Consider the following 23,676-nt stretch of genomic DNA (forward strand, 5'->3'; position numbering starts at 1 on the left):
TATATTTCAGACAGATTATGAGGGACAAGCCAAGAAACTCCTGGAACTGATGGAAGGCACAGATGTGATCATTGTTGCTGGAGGAGATGGGACTCTGCAGGAGGTATGGCTTTTTCTCTTTGAGGTCATTTGAAGGTGAGAAAAATGGAAATTAGGCTTGAGAACGATGGTGTAAAGTAGTTGTAATTTAAGAAAATTCTTTCTCTGTAATTTATTATTTATTATTTATTTATTTTTGATGGTACTAGGGGTGAAACCCAGGGGCTTTCTACCTCCCGGCTATACTCCCAGACCTATTTTATATTTTATTTGGAAACAGGGTCTCACAAAGTTGCTGAGAGCCTCACTAAGGAGCTGAGGCTGGCTTCAAACCTGTGCGATCCTCCTGTCTCAGCCTCCCCAGTGCTAGGATTACAAGTGTGTGCCACCACGCCCAGCTGTAATTTATTTTTAAGATTGTTTTAAGTTAGTATAACTCTAAATTTTCTCACATGCTGCTATTTTGGTTTTGGTTTTTTTTTGGTAAACTTTCTGAGCAGCAAGTATAAGTGTTTATATATTGTAAAATGTAAGTTTGAGAAATTAATGAAACATGAGGCAAAATGGGTTGTAAGATAAACTTGTTATATTTGAAGATTCTTATGAAGGAGCCCTGATTTTAATGGAATCATAACTTCAATTAGAAGTATTTCTTATAAAATAAATAGACATTCCTTTTAAGAAAGTGCACCTACCCGTTCTCACTTCATTTCTGTCATGTATAATGCCATTTCCTAGTGCGGTGTTGATAGGAAGAGGGCCGTCCAGATGTGTGTGTCTGCCTTTGTTTTTTGTTTGTTGTAGTGCTGGGGATCAAACCCGTGCCTTGCAATGCTCTACCACTTAGCCACTCCCCCAGCCCTGCCTTTTTTACCATTGCATATCCTCAGTGAGATAGTGCCACACACCTATTAGGATGGTCAATATCCAGCACACTGATAACAGGAACTCTCATTCATGACTGGTGAGAGAGCAGAATTATGTGGCCACTTTATACCTATCTGAATGACAAAATTTCAGGATGAGTAAAATGCAAAATGGCACAGCCACTTTGGAACAGTTGGATGGATTCTTAGAAAATTTGACGTACTCTTACCATATGATCCAGCAGTTATGTTCCTCAGTATTTTTCTAAAGGAACTGAAAATTCATGTCCACACAAAAACCTGCATATGGGTGTTTATAGCAGCTTATTCATCGTGCCCAAAATATGGAAACAACAAAGATGTCCTTTAGTTGGGGAACTGATAGAGTGTTTTTTTCAGACAATAAACTACTATTCATCTCTAAGAAAAATGAGCTATTAAGCCATGAAAAGACACAACAAACTTAAGTGCTTATTACTGAGTAAAGAAGCCAATATGAAAAGGCTACGCACTGTATGATTACAACTACTTGACCTCTGGAAAAGAAAAACTATGGAGATCAGTGGTTGCCAGAGGCTGGGGAAGAGAGAGGAGTAGGCCGAGCACAGGCGACACCTCCGTCCACTGCAGTGGGGGTGCGTGTCTTTGCATCTGTCAAAACCTATGGAAGGTACGACACAGAGTGGATCCTAATGTGAACAGTGGCGTTTAGGTGATACAGACTTTTTGATGTGGGGTATGTTGATAACGGAGAGGGGTAGAGCATGGGGTATATGAGAAATCAATGTATCTTCCTCTCAGTTTTAATGTGAACCTAAAATGACTTTACAGAATAAAGCTTATTAATTTTAAAAAAGTGACATATCCTTAATGCTTGCTTTGGTCCAGTAAGGGTGGCAAGTATGCTGTCCTGCAAGTGCTCTTCTTTCCACACAGCTGACCAGTGTGTCCTTACTCGCTGGAGACCCTTAAAGAGCTCCTGTGGGGGCTGTGGCCAGAGCTCCAGCACTCCGTCCTGGACACTCCTCCACACCCAGGCCTCATTTCTGATTGCCTTTCATCTGTCTGGTAGTATCATCAGGGTGCAGAGATCAGAAGCCAATAGTAGAGAAGGTTTTGTCCTATGTCTGACTTGGCACTTATGTAAACCTTAGCACGTGTCTTTGAAAAAGACTGTGCTAATGATCTTGTAATTGTTTTTATGGCTTTTTAATGAAGTGTGAAGAATACTGATAGCATGCCTACAAAGAATGAAGTAGACCTCTTGACAGCCCCATTTAATTCTGAAATCCAGTGAGGTAGGAGATCAAGGGAGGAGATTTGTGTCAACCTTTACTTTACATATGTTTTTAAGGAAACACAACAAATTGTGTATTTGGTATAATCAGTCATATTAATGTAGGCATTGATTACAAAAAGGATTCATGAGAAGTATTCCAAAATTTAAACAAGTGATTAATATTGGTTATCCAGCATGTTCAAAATATAAGTTATTTTTTCTTATATTTTTCATAGTTTTACATGAATATAATCACCCTTATTTTTATATTCCTCAATATGAAACATTTTCTAGGGACAAGTTTCTTTGAAGGTACCAAAGTATTTTTTCCTGTATGTGTAGTAAATAAGGCTCTTTTGTATAATTGATGCATATATTACATTTATGTAAAATTTAAAACATATAAGCATTAGTAAAGTTATATTCTATAGAACTTAAACAATTTTTACTAATATAATGTTAAGTTTTATAATTATCTTTGTTATTTTGACCCTAGGTCAAGAAGAAACTCTAATTTAGCTTTTGTCATATTTTTAAGTACTGTATGTTTTAAGATCCTATACATCATTTAACATCGTTTTCAGGAATAAAACCAGGAATAAGTACGTGGTCCTTGAAAACAGAATCCAATTATTTTATGATAAAGAAAATGCATGCTATGATAATTTTTATTTTTTTAATATTTTTAGGTTGTTACTGGACTTCTTCGAAGAACAGATGAGGTGAGCTTTTAAGAAAGAGTCATTGTATTTTAGCTTTTACTTTACTGTTCTTTTTTCTTTTACTTTTCTCTACATGATATATTTTAAAGCGGCCATAAGTTGTGATTGGGTTTTAGAAAAATAGAACTGCTGGTTCTATTACGGGACATGTTCATAATCCATGGTGGACATTTCTGCATTGATAATCCAGGGTGTCCGATAGGTTTTGCAAATAGTTTGTTTAAAATATAAAAATTTTCTATGGAACATTTTCTTCAAAGAATTCCTTCATAAATTATGATATGTTCATTTAGTGGGAGCCAGATAGCAATTAAATCAATGAATTAGACCTATAGATATCTACATGTCTACATGTTTAAGTCTCAAAAATATTGTATAAAAAGGTTGCCAAAGTATGTTATGCATTTCTACAAAGTTTTTAAGTTCAGAAAACAATTCTATATATTGTTAATAGGTCTAAATATGTAGAAAGAGAATAATAATGTGACTGGAAAGCAATCACACCAAACTTAGAATAATGGTTCCTCCAGGAAGAGGGAGACAAAAATAGCTTTTGTATCTCTTCAATTGTATCTCTACCATCTTATTTACCAACACATCTGAACCAAAACAGAAAATGTTAGCATTTGTTAAATCTGGGTCATAGGCTCATGGGTGCTTCTAATATAAATGTACTTTTCTATAATAGTTTAAAATATTTCACAACTGAAATAAAAAAAGATCTCTTTCAGCCTCTTTGATAATAGTTGTTTATGTTCAAAATAATCTTCAGGAACCTCATAGTGTGTATTGTATTTGTGTGGCATTTAATTAAATCCCACTACACTGTTGCCTGCCGCTACTGGAACTTAATCTTTTTGCCTCATTTGTACTTGAGATAATTTGTAAAGCACTTTCACCTAGCATTGGTCACTGTACAAATGGTAGACATTTATACTTAAATTTCATCTGCAATGTTTTCATATAGTATGATAACATAATATAGCTGCTGGCACATTGTGTGTTGATTCTGTACCTACACCACCCTCATTATCTTAACCTACTTTCAAACAGTTGTTGTTATTGAGTACTCAGATATTTCTTTCAAATTCTAAATTGTTCTCCTTTTCATGCTTGCTTTGTTTTAGCAACTGCTCACTTAGTAATATTTCATTACTGGTCCATAGATATGGGAATGGTGATGGGGAGGCAGAGATAGGCCAGTTGCTTTGTCATAGCGGACAGACATATCTGTGTCTCCAGTTAAGACCCATCTTCTAACCATAACAATACAACTTTTTTCTTTCTTTTTTTTTTTTCCTCCAGGCTACCTTCAGTAAGATTCCCATTGGATTTATCCCACTGGGACAGACCAGTAGTTTGAGTCCTACCCTCTTTGCCGAAAGTGGAAACAAAGTCCAGTAGGTTGTCAATGTGGAATATTAGCAGTTGTGGGTGAGCGAGCCTGGGAATGAAAAAAAACACATATATGATATAACTTTTTTTTAAGTTTTGATAGCCTGAAACTTCAAATAATTGAGAGAAGACCTAGATCAAGGTTCAACCTTTCAGTTTATTGGGAAATTTCCCAGTGGGGCTGTGGGACTCTGCTAGGTCAGGTATGGAAAGGAATATTTTAATGCCCTGTCGGTTATGAAGATGGCATCACTGATTCAAATGGTGTTGTGCTTCTATACTGTAAGACCCTCTCAGTAAGGCATATTGCACTGATCATTTGTTTGTCATGTACAGTATGACAAACATCAGGTTCCTTGTGAAGACTCAACTGGTAGCTGTGGTTTCATTATCTTGTTGATGTAAATAGCAAAACAACCATGTACAGCCACATCCTTTTGGGACTGCCTGCAATGGAGGCAGTATGGATAAAGCAGAGGGGGAAGCAGGACCGCCCTGGAATATAAATTAAATTTCTGTGAGTCTGTGAGTGTCTTCAGGAGTCAAATTATCATTGTTGCACCCTTTTTCCATGAAAGTATCATGTGAACAAAAAACCCCTAGTCTTTTGAGAAGATAGGGACCTTGAATTCGAGGCCTGGCTTTCACAGTGATTAATAATATAATATTTAGCAAAATGATTGGCAGGAAGACCTAAGAGTTACAGAATCTTTAATGTAAACTTTATGACACTTTGGGAGGAAATCAGTAAGTAAATATTTGTTGAATGAGGTAAAATTTTCTTGTGACTTTTATATTTACAACCTAAAATGAGTAATAATACTCAGGTGATTTTCAGTTTTGGCTAAGGTTTTTTTTCTGCTTTGGGATTCTTTTATAAAGTTAGTTTTATAGGTTTTATTTTTGCTGTTGTAATGTTAGGAGTCACCTGTTATAAATTTTAATAATTCTATATATTTTAAAAGCCTTGGTCCTATATGAAGCAGAAGGTGTGCACATAGATGTATATCAGATCCTCATTTGAACTTTAATTATCATGGGGTCGTTCAGCTATTCACCAGCCATCCTGAGGCCTAGCAAACAATAGCCCATTTCAACTGGCCATGTATTGTGTTTTCCCAGCTTAGAACTTTTGAGGGGCAGTAGATGAGGACAGATGCTTTACTCAAGCATTGTCACCTGTCTGAGGTAAATCCTCTCTGGCTCTGGTCTTGGCTATATTAGAGCACTTGTCCTCCTCTTTTGCCAGCTGTGCTTATGTGGATGCTCTAGCACACATCTGCAAAGGCACGTGTGAGCGACCAGAGGCAGGTCACTTTCCTTGGAGACCCCTCACCCATCCCAAAGCCAACTTCCTGAAGTATGGCAACTCTTCATCCCATCCTGGGGGAACTGATTTCCCCCTACTGTTAAACTACTGCTATTGCTGCTTCTATTTATAATTTAAGGATTTAGAAAACTTAATTTATAAGCATGCCCCAGGGCTCTTAAGTAATCAAATAACTCTGCCTTGGGTTTAGAATTTTGTAGACCTCTTTACCTGGCAGTTGCCTAAGGCTATTTAAAAAGAACATAGTTTTGCATTTTGCCCTGCTGTCAACATATTTTTGTACCATAATTACTAGAAGGAAAAAAAACAAAAAACCCTTTTTCTCAGAATTTGGAATGTTTCAGGTAAATAATCCTAAAAATGTTGTTCTTTGCTACAGTGCTGCTTTAATTAGAACTTTCAGTTATTGCTGGAGAGTGAGATATTTTATCTATGTATCTCTCTCTATATATGTATTTTTGTGTGTGTGTGTTTGTGTGATGATACTGGGGATTGAACCCCAGGGCATTCTACCTCCAAGATACACCCCTAGCCCTTTTTATGTTTGGAAGCAGGGTCTCAATGAATTACTCAGAATCTCACTAAGTTGCTGATGTTGACTTCAAACCTTCAATTCTCCTGTCTCAGCCTCCAAGTAATAGGATTATAGGTGTGTGCCACCATGCCTGGAGAGAATGATAAATTTGAGGTTGCATTTTACTTGTTTTTTACCAAACAATTTGGGGAAAAAAATGAAAAGAATTTTGAGTTGCAATCATTAAAATTTTGTTTGATAAGACAGAGTACATGTTTATTAGTTTATGTTGAGAATGTAATTGACAATTAGACTTAAATACTTGTACCAATCCTGTAACATATACTCGTTCTAATTGTAAATATCTTCTTTGAACATTACAGTAAAAATTTTTCTTAGAAAATAAAACTGGAATATATTTAGTTTTTAAAAAATATTAACCTCTCATACCATCACCACCACCACCACAAAAAGAGAGACAACCAGATATTTTTTACCTCCTGGTGGAAATACATATCACAGCATAAGGAGCATTTTTGCCCAAAACTCAACTACTGAGTCTGATACATATTTTTTTATTTAAGATACAGATTTTCAGAAAATACGAGCAGTAAAGATGTATGTTAATACCAATCCCTTAGGAACTCAGTAAGACAAACAGCCCATATCTTTAAGACGTAGGAAAATGAAAAGGAGAAAAGAGACTTGAAACATACAAGACAATTGCAATTTATACATCTCATTTGGATCATGATTTGAACAAAAACATATGGATATGTTATGTTAATAGAGGAAATTTTAATATATATTGGCTAAATACAAGTTAAGGGAATTTCAAAATATTTTCGGGATGATATTTTCATGTTTTTAAAAATATCTTTGCCTTTTGGATATTTGTAATGAACTGTTTATGGATGAAGTATTAAGATCTCTAATATTTGCTTTAAGTGATAGCGGTAGGGATGGGTAGGGGACAGTAAGGAAATAAGATTGGTCATGACTTGATAATTATCTAGGTGGGATGAGGAATGTACAAGAGTTCACGGTACTATTCTCTGTACTTTTTTTATACGCTTAAAGTTCTACAGAGTAAGCTAATTCATCCAGAGAATATGGAGAGCCTGTTACGTGGCATGTGCTTTGCTAGCTGTAGGTTTTACATTGGTAAATAAATGGATGTAAATTATTACTAACCCTGTGGAACTTTCAGTCTCAAGGTGAAGGCAGATGGAAAAGAAATACACAATATATTATAAATTGTGATCTATGAAGGGACATCAACAGTCAGTGATAGAATTATGGAGAAGAACCTACCTCCAGGCTAGCTGAGGTGGCTCTCTAAGACAGTGATATTTCAGCCAATTCCAAAGGGTAAGAATACTCACTGTGCAGAGAAACTGCAGATAGATTACAGAAGGGGCCTACTGGCAGAGTAAGGGACAACTTGGTGTGGGTCTACTTTTTCTCTCCACTTGGAGAGCAAATACGTTATTGTTTAGACACTGTAAGTGTCTAACTTTGGATCTAGTTCAAGTACAAACTAGAAGTGATCTAAGCCTGGCGCAGTTTCACATGCTCTAAATGGATGTCAGGAGTACATACCTTCTGATGAGTACATTTTTACCTATGGACTTTTCAAAAGACTGTCAGAATATAGATAAGAATAGCTAATGTGTCTTTGAACAAAAGAGTCAGCAATTAAAATGAAGTGTATCCTAGAAAATAGGGAAAAATATATCTTGGGTCCTTGGTTATATTTTGCTAAGATAACTAGCAAATCTAGTCCTTGGTTACCCTTCTGGCTATGAGAGGAAGAGAAACAGTGTTTTTTTGATATGCCTAAATTTCTTAGAACGAATAAAAGATGTTATGTTATTATTTATTTAGGCAACATATTTTCCTAAGATACATATAAGGCTAAATGGAGAGACTCAATAAATGTTGCATAAGTGATAGATGGCTTGTATAAACTTACCAAAGCTTTCTGTTGAGTATGTATTGGACCCTTCTGCCATATTTAAATCAGTTACAACATGGAAATATAAATACATGAGTTATTTTTTATGCTTTTTTATTTTGCTTTCGTGGACTGTTCTAGAGGCTGTTCTCGGACCTACCTACTAGTGCTCTGGGCAGGAGTGTCTGTCAGGGCAGGTGTTGCTTGTTTGTCACAGCATGATTTCCTTTTCGTTCCCTTTAGACATATTACAGATGCCACCCTGGCCATTGTAAAAGGAGAGACAGTTCCACTTGATGTCTTGCAAATCAAGGTAAAATCTTTCCTGTAGGTTTTGAAAATTTATCAAAGCACTAGATGTATCCATGTTAAAGAAAATGTAGTGGTTCAACTGAGGTTATAATGTATACAATTGTTCCTCTTTCCTCCCAAGTATTAATCTTCAGAGAAAACTTTTGTATGCTAATTCTATTCTTTCTCACCAATTAACAGACATAGGATCCTACTTTTTAAAGAAATTGCAGCAGGTGCTGAGGGTGCAGTTCAGTGGTAAGAGTGTTTGCTTAACACACAGGAGTTCCTGGGTTCGATCTCCAGCACTGTGCATGAAAAAAAGTAATAAATTTTACTATCTCACCCATTTTTAAGTGGTTAATTCAGAGATATTAGGTGTAGGAGGCTGCTTTTTGATGTATCATTTTTAGACCTTATCTTGGACCTCTTCCTAATATATCTATTTTTAGTTCCTCTACTATTTACCTTTAGGCCACAAGTAATTCATCTGCATCATATGGTTGTTTTGAGGATTAAAAGAGCTCATAATACATGGGCCAGCAACTGATTTCAGCTTCCTTTGTCAGTGGTCACCCCTTTCCCACATGCTTTGGAACATGGGAAACCTTTCTCATGTCTGACTCTCCTTTGGAGCAGCTTCTTTTTCTTTGGAGTTCAGGTTATTTAGTTGTCTTGCAATCTCAGCTCTTAGACTAGCTTAAGAAAAGCTGAAATTTTATAGATTATCTCTGTCATTTTCAGAGTGTGAATGATGTTTTCTTGTAGCTTCCTACACTTAAAGTGGGAACAAAACTTCCCATTTTTTATTGAGTTGTCTAATGTTTTCTTACTGCTTTGTAGAAGAAGTCATGAGTTGTTTTAGAAATACATTTTCTATCTGTGCCCACTCTAAGGGCTTAGTAGCAATGACACCCCATGGCAAAGAGCATACCTGGCATCCAGATTTGGGTTTCCAAATACAGTTTCCTAATAAAAACAATGAGGACTCTATCATGGGATGATTTTTAAAACAAGGCAAGGGAAATACTAAAACAAACAAAAATACCTGCTAGAGACATCACAGAAAGACATAAGAACCAACCTAATGGTGTCTGACTCAGTGATGTGGGGAAAGTTTGATTATCAAAAAATAATAATGCCGACGGATTAGAATACCTTAAATAAAAATGAATCCCTGAGTCTCCAGGGATATTACAGAAGAATCACCATCTTGTAGAAGGAATGTTAGAATAAGAACATTACTATTTCTGTCACCATTTGGATAACCTATTTCAGGTTGAGATCACGAATCAATACTGAAACTATTGAATAAATTTTGTTGGGAAACAAATGGACCTTCTTTACTTAACTATTAAAAAAAAAATACTTTTAGAGTGGGGAAACCTAGCATATGGTACTTTATCCAAGCAGTCAAACTTAGTATCACCAATAATGAAGCAGACTCACGTATCTGCCTCATAATGGGATATATTGAAAAGAATACAACATCACCTATGTAGTTTCCTGCCCCAAATGATAGCTAATCTGAATCTAATCTGAGAAAACAATCAGACAAATCCAAATTGTAAGATATTCTAAGGAATATTTGGACTGACCTTTTTTTTTTTTAATTTGGAAATAGGGTCTCATTAAGTTGCTGAGAGACTCACTAAGTAGCCGAGGCTGGTTTCGAACCTGTGCAATCTTCCTGTCTCAGCCTCCCAAGCATGGGGATTATAAGCATGTGCCACCATGCCCAGCCATACTGGCCTTTTCAAAAAATGAGTTATAAAATCCATTCAAGATTAAGGGAAACTGAAAAAATCCTGCACATGATCTTGGATTAGGAAAATGAAAACCAATTGCAATCATGATGGTTGCCTATTTACTGTTGTTTCGATTATTGGGACAATTAGAGATATTTAACATCAACTATATGCTTGATACTAATTGTCATTGGAGACTTGAGAGTAATTTTAGTGTTTTGCCTATGCATATTCTTGTACTTAGGAAATGCTTGCTGAAATATTTGGTGAAGACTGCAACATACTTACAAATTTAACTACACTACAGAACACTGTAAACACAGAGATAAGGGTAGGAGAGATACAGGCAGTGGTGGATTTAAGTGAAATATTAATGGTGTTCATTTTACTATTTAACTTTTTTTATTGGTGCATTGTAGTCATACATCTTAATAGGGCACAAGATGGTAGAGACATACATACACACGTCACTCATTTGTCTCTTCCCCATTTCCCACCCCATTCCCTCCCCCTTCTTCTTTCTCATGTTTGGCTTAGTGATTGACTTTGATATGTTTGTTAATATATGTCATGAACATTAGGGGATATTTGGTTGACGTTTTCCAAAATAAAAATTGGGAGGATGGGGTTCAGTAGCCATTTCTAAGAGTGGTCAGGATTCCCTCTTTAAGAATAATTTAATTCCTAAGAAACTGATATCACTTGGATAATAGTTATGTAACTACTTCCTCTAAATACTTTTTTCTTTTCTTGGCAAAATGGGCAAATTCCCAAGAAGACAGATCTCTGAAGAAAAATTATCCTAAAAATAGTGAGCTTGTGTACTCTTTACTCAGATTTGGCCTTAATATGCACCAGCTGCATTCAGGGTAGATATTTTATATTTGTTTCTTCATATGTTTTTTAATTTTTTATTGGTGCATTGTAGTCATACATCTTAATGGCATACTGTGTCATGATGTCAAACTTCAAACCCCAAGGCACTATTATTGAACTTCCAACTGTATATTGATATTGACTGTATCCGTGTCTGGATGCCCCTTGCTATACTTTGAGCTCCTTAGCCCCTGGCAGAAGGCTTGACTCAAAGTGAGTGGTTCAATAAATATGAGGTGAATAAATGAAAATATACCTCTTTTCAGGATACTTGAGAGGTGACTGTTGTAGAATTAGAGTAAGAAAAGAGATGTTTTGATTCATGGATATGCTTTATAGGTTATTTTATCCCTTATTTTTATGATTAGCAATAGTAATTTTTACTGACTTGTTATGTAAATTTTACTTAGAAATTAATTTTATTTATTGGCTTCTGCAACTTAGTGTGCTAGGAGGTGAGGACACAGTTGGTGATAAACCTTTTCCATTCATAGGAGATCATGTGGAGAAGTTTGAGTGTCAAGCAAAAGACACCCTAATTTTCCTGGGTCAAAACCAGGGTTTAGGAGTTAAGTGGCTTGCCTCATATCATTAGGTATTGTGAGGATTCTCACTTCAAAACAATTGTTCTGAGTTACTTTTACTTGATAAATCTTTAGTTATCAGCATGTAATATTCCTAAGAAATAATGTAGAATTCCAGTGGTTGCTTATGCTGTGACAAAACCATCATTAGTATATCCAAAAATGTCCAGAGGCAGCTATGCAGGCCAGAAATCTTGCTGGCTCCATCTCCAATGCGTACCCAGAATCCAGCGTTTCTTCCTGCTGCGTTTATTGCCCCCCTGACCCTGGCATCTTCATCTTTTTTCTGCATTATTGCAGATACCTCTGGCCACTGTCTTTCCTTCTGTCCTTGCTTCCCCTATTCTATTTTCAGTAGCCAGAACGCAGTCACAAGTCAGGACACAGTATTTCACTGCTCAAAGCCCCTCAGCAGCTTCCCACCTGTGAAAGAAAGCCAAAGCCCAAATGTGGTCTGGTTCCTGTCACCTCTGGCCTTGTCTGGACTGCTCTTGTACTTCAGGTCTCTGTTCAAAGGTCATGAATCCATGGGATCTTCTCACCTCCTCACATGAATCGGCAATCATCCCCCCAATGTCTTTCTGTATGTCCATTCTATTCTTCCCCCTTTCTAATGTTTCTAGTTCCTCTACTATTGATATGTAGAAGGATTAGAGGCAAATCATTTTACTTAACAGGTAGGATTATAGGTCTCTCTTGGTTGCTGATACCCCAGTCCTAGCTCTCTTGAGGGTGGACGTGTGAATTCGGGGGGATGCACCCATGACATCATTTTCTGATGTTGGAGATCTGTTCCAGTTCTATCTCTTTCATCTCCCTCAGTTCCCAGGCTTGTTACCTCCGAATCTTTCACTGTTGGGGTGCTGTGGCCCTTGAGCCAGCCGCTTAGATGAAGTACTGTCTAGATGACTCAGCCCTGCCGTCTTTCACAGTATCCACTTAGCACCTTGGACACGAGCATGTCCTGGCTGTGCCAGTCAGTGAGAGGCCTGAGCATCACCACTGTGGTGTGCCACCTTTCCCTCTCCTTCCTTTTCTCTTTGGGTTAGTTGGTACAGAGAACAGAAAAGCTGGTCTGCCTACCACCTCAGCGGACACACCACAAAGGGTTACAATGCCAGGGTCTCTCTTTCAGGCTCTTTTGCTTCTGTGTGATTCTCTGAGGAATCCCGTGCTAGGTTTTGGTGGAGTGATAGTGGAGTGAAGTGGGGGAGCCCTCTCCCCTGAGGAGAAGATGCAGTGTGCTTTCTCCGGGCCAGAACTTGAGCTGCTGAGGATTCCTCCCCTATGTTATAATCTGTTTCTGGTGGTCATGGTGGGATGGTGGCTCCCAGTAAACTGAGCTAGTTCTGCTGCCTTTCAGCAACTCTAGAGCTATGTCCAGCATTTGGTGGCCTTCCTTAGAATATCTAAATGTGGGATATCTCTTAGTTTTAAGCTCTTAGGGATTAGCTGTAATTCTCAGCTATAGAAAAAGAAATCTGATCTTCCAGGAAGATGGCAACTGAGAAAAGCAGCATTTACGAGTCCTGCTAACAGTTGATCTCTATTGCCACAAAATCAGTGCTTTTCATAGTCAGAAAACACCATCAGCAGAGAAATAAAAACTGTAAATACAAGGGACAGAGAAAAAGAAGGCTAGAAGAACAACCAGAGACCAGAAAAGAAACCAGCCCTCATTGTGGTGGCGGAGCCACACCAGCGCCATCTTGCCTTGCAGCACCAGGCTCCAGAGAAGAAAGGGACTTATAACAGAGGTCAAAACCAGAAAAGAAATATGCCACCCTTATAGCCAAGGGTGCGGCAGCAGCGCCATATCGTCAGCAGTGGCAGCGAGTTCACTACGCCCGCAACAGCTCCAGATCAGCGCACTCAAAAACCCACTAGGCTCCAGAGAAGAAAGGTAAACAAGGAGCTTAAGTGAGCAGCTGTGGATCATTCGGGTGTAATTCAGCAGTTTTTTCAGCAACATGCATTCAAAACCACATAAAGAAAATCATATACCATGACCAGATAGGGTTCATCCAGGGATGCAAGGCTGGTTCAACATACAAAAATCAATCCATGTAATTCATCATATAATCAGAATCAAAGACAAAAATCACATGATCATTTTAATAGATGCTGAAAAAGCATTTGATGAAATCCAACATCCATTTATGATAAAAAACACTGCAGAGAATTGGAATAGAAGGAACATATCTCAACATGATAAATGCAATCTACAATAAGCCCACCGCCAACATTATATTAAATGGGGAAAAACTTCAAGAATTCCCCCAAAAAACAGGAATGAGACAGGGATGTCCATTATCACCATTTCTCAATATAGTACTAGAGACTCTAGCCAGAGCAATAAGGCAAGAAAAGGAAATCAAAGGAGTACAAATAGGAAAAGAAGAACTCAAACTTTCACTATTTGCAGATGACATGATACTATATTTAGAAAACCCAACTAGCCGGGCGTGGTGGCGCACGCTTGTAATCCCCGCGCTTGGGAGGCGGAGACAGGAGGATCGTGCAGGTTCGAAGCCAGCCGCGCGCGCTGGCTTAGGAGACCCTGTTTCTAAATAAAAATATAAAAATAGGTCTGGGAGTGTAGCCCAGAGGTAGAAGGGCTTCCAGGAACCCCAGTACCACCAAAAAAAAAAAAAAAAAAAAAAAGAAAACCCAACAAACTCAACCAAAAGACTTATAGAACTGATCAACAAATTCAGCAAAGTATCTGGATACAAAATCAATCTTAAAAAATTAGAAGCTTTCCTGTACACCAACCATAAATCCACTGAAAAAGAAATTCAGAAAACACTTTCACTCAGGATCTCCCACAAAAAAATAAAATACTTAGGAATAAACTTAACCAAGGAGGTAAAAGATCTCTACAAAGAAAATTATAAAACATTGAAAAAATAAAGAAGATCTTAGAAGATGGAAAGATCTTCCATGTTCATGTATTGCCAGAATAAATATTAAAATAGCCATCCTCCCAAAAGTGATCTACGAATTCAATGCAATACCCATTAAACTACCAAGATCATTCCTCACAGACATAGAAAAATCAGTCCTTAAATTTATTTGGAATAACCAAAAGCCCAGAATAGCCAAAGTAGTTCTCAGCAACAAAAACCATGCAGGAGGAATTACAATACCTGACTTTATACTACAAAGCCATTGTAATAAAAACAGCATGGTACTGGCACAAAAACAGATACGTAGACCAATGGAGCAGAATAGAAGACCCAGAAACAAGTCCACACACTTTCAGCCAATTGATGTTTGACAAAGGGGCCAAAAACATACACTGGAAAAAAGATAGCCTCTTCAACAAATGGTGTTGGCAAAACTGGTTAACCATATATAGAAAATTGGAAATTAATCCCACTTTCTCACCCTGCACAAGAGAAAATTCAAGATGGATCAAAGACTTTGAAATTCGACCAGAGAGCTGGAAGCTCCTTGAAGAGGGCATAGGTCTAACACTGCAACACATAGGCACAGATAAACACTTTATCAACAAGACCTAAAAGGCACAACAAATTAAAAGGCGAGTCAATACATGGGATTGCATGAAACTGAAGAGCTTCTGTTCAGCAAAGGAAACTGTCAAGAACCTCAACCGAGAGTCAACAGAATGGGAGAAGATTTTTCTACCTACCCCTCCGATAGAGGACTAATATCTAGAATATAAAGAGAACTCAAACTCAACACTAAAAAAAACCAAATCATCCAATCAAAAAATGGGCAAGGGAGCCAATAGACACTTCACGAAAGAAGAAATTTAGATGGACAATAAATGCATGAAGAAATGCTCAACATATTTGGCAGTCAGAGAGATGCAAATCAAAACTACCCTGAGATTTCACCTAACTCCAACTAGAATGGCAATCATTCAAAACACAAACAACTACAAATGCTGGCGAGAATGTGGAGAAGTGGGAACTCTAAATCATTGTTGGTGGGATTGCAAATTGGTGCAACCACTTTGGAAAACAGTATGGAGAATCCTCAGAAGAATGGGAACAAATCTACCATTTGATCCAGCAATACCACTTCTGGATATCTACCTAAAAGAAAGGAAACCAAACTACCAAACTAATGCATGTGTATCTATGTTCATACCTACACAATTCACCATAGCCAAACTATGGAACCAGCCAAGATGTCCATCAACAGATGAATGAATTACAAAACTGTGGGATATGTACACAGTGGAATTTTACTCAGCCATTTAAAAGAACTAAATTACATCATTTTCAGGGAAATGGATGGAACTGGAGGACATTATGCTAAGTGAGATTAGTCAGTCACAAAATATAAATCAGATGCTTTCCTTAATATGTGAAAGCTAAGGAGAAATGGGTCATAGGAGGAACTCTATATGAAAAAGGAAATCCTATAGAGGAGCAAACAAGACAACCTAAGTGAGGGGATGCAAGGGGGGAAGAAGGAAATTCTCTAAATCACGCAATGTACTTAAACATATTGAAGTCAACCACTAAGCCAAGCAAGGGAAGGAGGAATGGGGTGGGAATTGAGTAGGGGTTAAATAGGTGATGTGTACATGTATGTACACACAAGTTTTTTACCCCAATAGGATGTATGAATATAATGCACCAATAAAAATTTAAAAAAAAATCTTATTCAGAAACTTGATATGAGTGTTTGTTTAACTTAAATACTTTAAGGAAGGTTCATTATGGAGTATTAAGCTCTTAGGGATATTGACTCTGATGTGTAATCTTTTCTGTGTATTGCTTAACACACTGGCTTATTAAGAACTTGCACAATACAGTATTTGGCCATAAAACATTGGGCTAAATCTGAATCACTTTTTTGAGGTACCGGGGATTGAACCCAGGGGCATTCTACTTCCAAGCTACATCCCATCTCCATTTTTTATTCTTTATTTTGAAACAGAGTCTCACTAAGTTGTGGAGGGCCTCACTAAGTAGCTGATGCTTACTGTGAACCTGTGATCCTCCTATCTCAGCCTTCTAAATACTGGGATTACAAGCGTGTGCCACCATGCCCAGCTTCTGAATCACGTTCTATTTGACTTATAACAGATATTCTATTTTGACTTATAACAGATATTTTACATGTTTAGATGACAGTCTAGAGTACCGAGATTCTGATCTTACTTAAGAGCTCTTTGCCCTCTAAAGGGAAGAAAAGTTTAAATTGTCTTTGCCTGAGATGAGTATATAAGAAGAAGAAATTCTCACGGTCCTGACTAGTGATCAGTCCAAGAACCAGTGTAGTTTTTAAATTTTCAGTCTGCAGTATGATATATGTTTCCTTGCCAGAAGAGTCCTGAGACCTAATATATAAAAATTTCAACTTTACAGGATAGATTGTTCGAGTATTCTTACCCTATGCTCATAGAGTTAATTTCTTTAATGTTTGAAAATAATTTTTAGAATTTTGTTTTGATCAAAGTAGACCATAAAATTTGCTAGGCACTTATATGTAGAGAGTTGAGATTTATTATATTCACAAATCTAAATCAAATGTATTTACATTCCAGGGTGAAAAGGAACAACCTGTGTTTGCAATGACTGGCCTTCGATGGGGATCCTTCCGAGATGCTGGCGTCAAAGTTAGCAAGTAAAGGATTATTATATATGTGTGATGATTTTTTTAAAATTTGTATTCTGTTCCTGCCTTTGAGGTTTAAATATACTATGGCCTGCGTATAAATCCGGTGGGCTTGGAGGTTGAACTGGGTATGAATGATGAGGAGGAACAATCAGGCGGAAGGTTTGGGGATTGTTCCAGTTTCCTTCACTGTAACTTGTTGGCAGCTAAGAGAAGGGTGCATCTCTAATTTTAGATATACTGTGTGTAGTATAGGCCCAAACTAGAATTAAAGGAAAATTGGATTGCCTGTCACCCAACAGCACGTGTAGCTGGATACCAAGCAGAAGGCACTGGAGCCTCATGGAGCTCTTTTTTTTTTTTTTTTTTTAATTTCAGTACTGGGGATTGAAACCAGAGGCAGTCTACTTCTGTGCTATACCCCCAGCCCTATTTTATTTTTTATTTGGAAACAGAGTATTGCTATGTTGCTGAGGGTCCCATTGAGTTTGGTGAGGCTGACTTGAGCCTGTGATCCTCCTGTTTCAGCCTCCCAAGTGCTGGGATTATAAGCGTGGGCCACCATGCCTGGCTCTCGTGGAGTTCTTACAGTCCAGGCTGGCAGACTTTCCTGAGAGGTGTTTTTGTGAAGTCCTTGCAGATTGAGAGACCACAGGCTTCCCCTCATAGAGAAGGAACGTGGGAACCTGGCTATGTTGTGAGATGATATAGAGGGGCCCATTAGAGGCCAGTGACAGCTGTCATAGGAATAGACTTATTTTTGGAGAATCCATTGTATGAAATGAAACGCTTGGCTTGGAAGAGGGTGTGTCGCAAGGTAGTGGTGGCAAGGGCTTCCTGAGGTAGCCCTCAAGAGGACTCTGAGGTTCCTTCCTTCCTGGTGGGTCATGATGTTTTCCTTTCCTTTTCCTAGAAGCCAGCACTTACAGTTTTAGCATCGTTTAACTGGATTGTGATTGATCTCACACAGCTCTCACATTGAGAAGCCCTTCTTGCACTTCATAGGCCAGCCTGCCACACTTTTTCAGAGCTTTCTCATTTCATGTTGTTATTCCTGCTAATGAAATTCTAGACAGTGGGATGTCAAAAGAGACATATCACTGCATTATATTACACACTGTAGTCTTAAATCTTTCACATCTTTTTCTTTGCAAGTACGCCATGATTATGTTGATTTCACAAATCACCTTAAGTTTGATCTGTAATCTCATATTCCCATAGCTCACCAAGAGGAAGTGCTTAGCCTTCCCTCACACAGTCTGGTGGGAACAAATTGCTTTCCAAAATACGCTGGTTGACAATTAGGCAGAAACACAGATCAGCCCACTTAGGAATATCTCACATACTTGTACCATATTTTGATTGGTCTCTGAACAGTGAATTTTGAAATTTAGTTGTTATATAATACCTTGGCCAGGACTGGCCACTGAATTGCTTTCTGTGTGAAAGAAGAAACAAGGAATGCAAGAAACCATTCCCTAGCTGGCCATAGGAAGACTACAACACAGTATTAAATTTTCCTATTGGTAGGGATTGAGGGAACTGCTTACAATTTAGAAATAAAATGCCTGACTCAGGATATTTTTCTACTTGGCTAACTAGGGAAAGAAAAAACCTAAACAGCAAGCTGGGGGAAAGGACACATGTAAAGAATGAGGTGACCAAGGCCCTCATTAGTGGCATCGCAGTATTAACTCCGATAATAACTTAGATTAGAATGGTTCTGCATTGCCCATTGGGGTATAGCTATCCTCCTTATTCTGGCATTCCAGGCCAACTTACTGTGTCACCACCCATAATTATCTAATTATACATCTTCGTTTATAAGCTTCTCCCTCTTCCTCTGGCTGTCATTCTGTTTTCCTTATCTTTTTTCTTGTCTAGAATGATTTTTTTTTCTCTTTCATATAACTAATTCCAAATCATGCATGGCTACTTTCTAATCTCCATACACTTATTTGTACTATTTATTTTACAAATATGGCTCCTTCAGTGATTTTAGGCCCTTAATGATGTTTTGTTCCTTCTTAACTCCCCATATATTGTACTATTATATATATGTTTATGTGTGTATATATATGTATATATACTCATTTATTATTATTTTTCATTATTTTGGGGAGGGCCTTGTTTTCTCTAATTGTAAGTTCCTCAAAGTAGGAATTTTGTAATCTAAATTTCTTCTGTTCATTTCCTACTCTATATTTCTTCTTCTAAGTACACAGTAGGAGCACTAAGTGAATGCATACTGATCTCAATCAACAGGGAGCCATTGAGATGAGGTGGTTGGTTATAGAGAAGTTCCAAGTGAGGGGTCCACTTTTTGCCACTTTCTAATTTCAACTAGGCATCTTCCTCTCTTAAGTTTTACATATCTAGTGATATCCAGTAGGTCCTCTTCACTCTAATTTAACATTTGCCATTTTAAAGCTGCATAACATGAGTAATGTGAAATTGTGTTAGTTTCCAAGTTTTAATTGTGTGTGCAATTAAAACACACAAGATCAAGTCCTATATTGTAACACATCGGATCACTCAGCATCTGTATCATCTCATCGTGGCTCTTTTGACTGTTCACGCAGCTGTATTCTATGCTTGAAAGTCCATGTTCTAATGATCCTGTGAATTTAGGGACTCATAACTCTGGTTGTACAACTCCTGCCAATTGCAAGAATCTTTCTACTGCCTAATTACATACTATTGAACATGGCATTGAAATGAAAATTAACAATGTAGTATAATATACTTTTTGTTAAGCCATAATCCCCAAGGCTTTAGAGCAGCCAATCACAATAGAGGTGTAATTCTAATGTATTGTCTGTCATGAATGGCATCTGTAACATTGGTAGCTCTTTAATAGTCTCATCATATTTTTCTCTTGGTCTTTTTCAGGTACTGGTATCTTGGGCCTCTAAAAAACAAAGCAGCCCACTTTTTCAGCACTCTTCAGGTAAATGCAATTTATGATGTAGAACCTGCACTATGGTATTTTGTTGTTTCTCTGTGATGTGTGTATTTGAGGGCTTTTTTAATTCTTTATTTTGAAACAGGGTCTCACTAAGTTGCAAAGGGCCTCACTATAAATAGCTGTGGCTGTCCACGAACCATGATCCTCTGGTCTTGGCCTCCTGAATGCTGGGATTACAAGCATGCACCACCACACTTGGCTAGCATATGCATTTTGATAAGCAGCCACTGATCATGTGTCCTCATTCCCCCTGTGACAAACCCATTCTATTAATTCACTCTCCTTTGCTATTCACTCACTCTTGCTAGACAAGCCTTGAACAGAATGACGTTTATCTTGATTATTTGTATACATGTCTATATTAAAACCTGGCAATGAATTGAAGATTTCTGTTAGGATATGTTGTTCAGGCTTGTGTATAATATCCATAGATTTCAGACTACTAACCAAAAATGGGAAGTGGTTACTTTATTGGACTGTACAGCTATACATCAGAAAGTTCTGCTTTATACTATACATTTAAGAATGTTGAGGGCTGGGAGTGTGGCTCTGCAGTAGAGCACTGAGGCTAGATCTCCAGCACCATAAACCAAAACCAAACAGTAAAAATCTTGGCACAGAGAAAAGTTGAACAATTTATATTAATGATTATTGTAATATAAAAGTTATTCTTAACTGTGGACTACATACTAAGGTCAGCTTTTATTCAAATCAAAGTCGTATAGTCAGAATTTGGCTGGCTAATCTGAAATTGGTAGTGAAAAACTTGGTTCTGATGTTAATATTCAGATTTATCAAGTGTTCTTCTAATTATAAAAGTAATATTATGTCCATTGCAAAACATTTGGAAAACATAGCTCCCTTAATCTTGAAAGAACTCCAGTTGGATTAAAAAATTAAATGTAAAAAACTAAAATTGCTAACATACTATAAATACATTTACATGATTTTAAAAATAAATGTAGCTGGGAGTGGTGGTGCATGCTTGTAATCCCAGTACTTGGGAGGCAGACAGGAGGATCACAGGTTTGTGACCAGCCTCAGCTACTTAGTGAGGCTCCCTGCAACTTAGTGAGACCTTGTTTCAAAATAAAGAATAAAAACTAGGGCTGGGGGGTATAGCTCAGAGATAGAATACCCCTGGTTCAATCCCCAGTACCACAGACACACTTAAAAAAAAAAAAAAAAAAAAAAAAAGAATGTGGGAAGGCAAGGCTTTTCTATACCTAAGGGAAACTGGACTAATAAAATGTTGTTACTCAAGGGAATAATTTTATTTGTACAGAGTGAGTGCATACATTTAGGAAAAAGGAGAGGTGATATATTTAAATGGTGAAGTACTAGAGACTAAGCTGTTTCCCCAATTTATTCCACTGGCAATTATTGATATATGCCGGGGATATGAAGCCAAACAAGCCCCGTTTTCTGGCCTCAGTATTCATGTATGGAGAGAAGTGAAAGTAAATCAGCAGTTTGTCCTGTGCCAGGAGAGAGAGAGATGAAAAGATGAGACTGGCGCAGAGAGGAGCGCCACCTAAATCTGTCTGAGGTCAGAGTCTGCAGCATTCCCAGCGAAGGTGACACACTAAATTTGGAAATAGAAACAGAACTAGAAAAAGGTGTTTCCAGTGAAAGGAAGGCCACGTAATGCCACAGCGTGGGCCATGGCTGTTCATTACAGTGGAAACGGAACCATCAGGAAAGGGGGTGCGGGACAGGTGTGGGCTGGATGTGCCGTCTGACCTTTAACTTCAGGCATTGGGGAGTTTTTGAGTCTTAAGCAGAGGCTTGGGCATGAGCAGACTGCATTTTGGGAAATGTATTTGATAGTAGTATGGACAGGAGATTGAAACTGGAGAGCTAGAGGCAAGGACAACAGAAGACTGAATGGTGAGGTTGAGACTGAGGTGATAATGGTGAATCCTGACAGTGGAGGATGGATCAGAAGCCATGGGGGTTCAAACCCCCAAAGTTGGAAGAATACTAGAGTAACAGATATCTGGTTTAAGGGACTAGAATTTGGTTATTTAGTTTTCCATTAATGTTCATAATATTAGAGTAAGATCAAGTTTGGTATGTGGTGACTTAAACATACCTGTGGAACAGACAGGTGGAGATATACTTGTGACGTAGGTCTGGAGTTTAGCAGAGTCTGGGATGAAGAAATATCTAGATGTCCTAGTACGTGAGGGTATTGAAACTAGGGATTTGGGAAGTTACTGTTGAGGATGGATAACAGGAGTATCTTTGAGGAATGTGTACATTCAGAAAGCCAGAAAGAAGACTGAGAAATGCTAGAAGAAAATCTAGGAGTGTGAACCAATATAGACGCCTAGAGAAGAGGAATTTAAAGAAAAAGGTGTGGATTTCACGAAGCAACCACAGAGTGTAAATGATGATAGGAAAGTGTCCACTGAATTTGGCAGCTGCCAGAGGTTTGACCTCCATGGAGGGGAGCTGACACTGATTGAGGAAAGTTAAGGAATAACTGGGAGGTAAAGAAGTGGATCCAGCAGCAAGGGTAGGCTACTTCTTCAAGAAACTTGGCTCCGAAGAGGAGTTAGAAAAGGCAAAAGCTGGAGAGAAATAGAGGCCAATGGAATATTGTTTTTCTAGTTGGAGAAATATCCTGAAGCAAAAGAAAAGAACAGGAAGAGATGAAGAGAAAGGATACAGAAAGCATGACTGAGCTGGCAAAAATCTGAACAAGAAGAAGGGTATGGGTACAGAATACTGAATTATCCTGACAGGGAAGGGACGATGCCTGTTTCACTGAGACAGGAGCAGAAGTCAAGGAGAGGTCTGATGAAAACAGGATAATAGAGTGAAGGACATTTTCACTGATGTACCTGGTATTCCCACTGAAGCAAGCAGGCTGTTGAAAGTGAGGTGATGGTGGTGGAAGACTGAAGATGAAGGAAGGCAGCGTAGGATGACCGGTGGCACTGAGGACCTGAGCCAGAGAGTCCGTAGCGACACTACTGTGCCCCTTCGCGCACATGCTTATCTCAGGAGTATGTTTTCCCCCTTTAAAAATGCTGAGCTCTGATGTATGATACAGAAACCTAGAGACAAGATTGACCCAGAATTACGGCTCCTTAAGGCTCATGTTATGGAATAAAGACACAGAAGGGCCAAAAGTAATAAAAAGTGTGATTAAAAGTACTCAAATATTAATGTGATTTAAAGTAATCAACTATTAATTTGGTACTGAGGGAAGATGGAAGAATCAGGAACAGGAATTCTCAATGACACTGAAAACTTGGATGGCTAGGATCATCAGGGGCCAAAATATAACACCTCTCTTTCTCTCCTGAATTTCACCCAATTTATGGAAACATGCAAGAAGTAGGCAGATGGCGATGAACGCATCAGCTCTCTAAATGCCGCCAGGAATGAGGGACACAGCCAAGAAATGTGGGCACAGTCTGATTCCCTAATACTCTAGGCTGAATTTATTCACCTAAAACAGCCCCTTCTGGGCAGAGACCACCACAGTAAGCTTGCTG

The 23,676-nt window shown here is 38.1% G+C and overlaps 1 protein-coding gene across 1 annotated transcript in view; it reads left to right on the top strand.

Annotated features, from left to right (window-relative positions):
- AGK (acylglycerol kinase) overlaps positions 1-23,676 on the top strand; it is a gene marked incomplete at both ends in the record, with an annotated part of 67,254 nt that overhangs the window by 32,688 nt on the left and 10,890 nt on the right. Inside the window, 6 exons of the mRNA XM_080702023.1 lie at positions 11-103; positions 2,874-2,906; positions 4,212-4,306; positions 8,346-8,415; positions 17,129-17,208; positions 20,092-20,149. Of these exons, the coding sequence (XP_080558149.1) occupies positions 11-103; positions 2,874-2,906; positions 4,212-4,306; positions 8,346-8,415; positions 17,129-17,208; positions 20,092-20,149 (429 nt within the window). The remainder of the gene's footprint in view (positions 1-10; positions 104-2,873; positions 2,907-4,211; positions 4,307-8,345; positions 8,416-17,128; positions 17,209-20,091; positions 20,150-23,676) is intronic.

The sequence above is a fragment of the Muscardinus avellanarius genome (genome assembly GCF_963383645.1).
Source record: "Muscardinus avellanarius genome assembly, chromosome: 9".
Lineage (NCBI taxonomy): Eukaryota > Metazoa > Chordata > Mammalia > Rodentia > Gliridae > Muscardinus > Muscardinus avellanarius.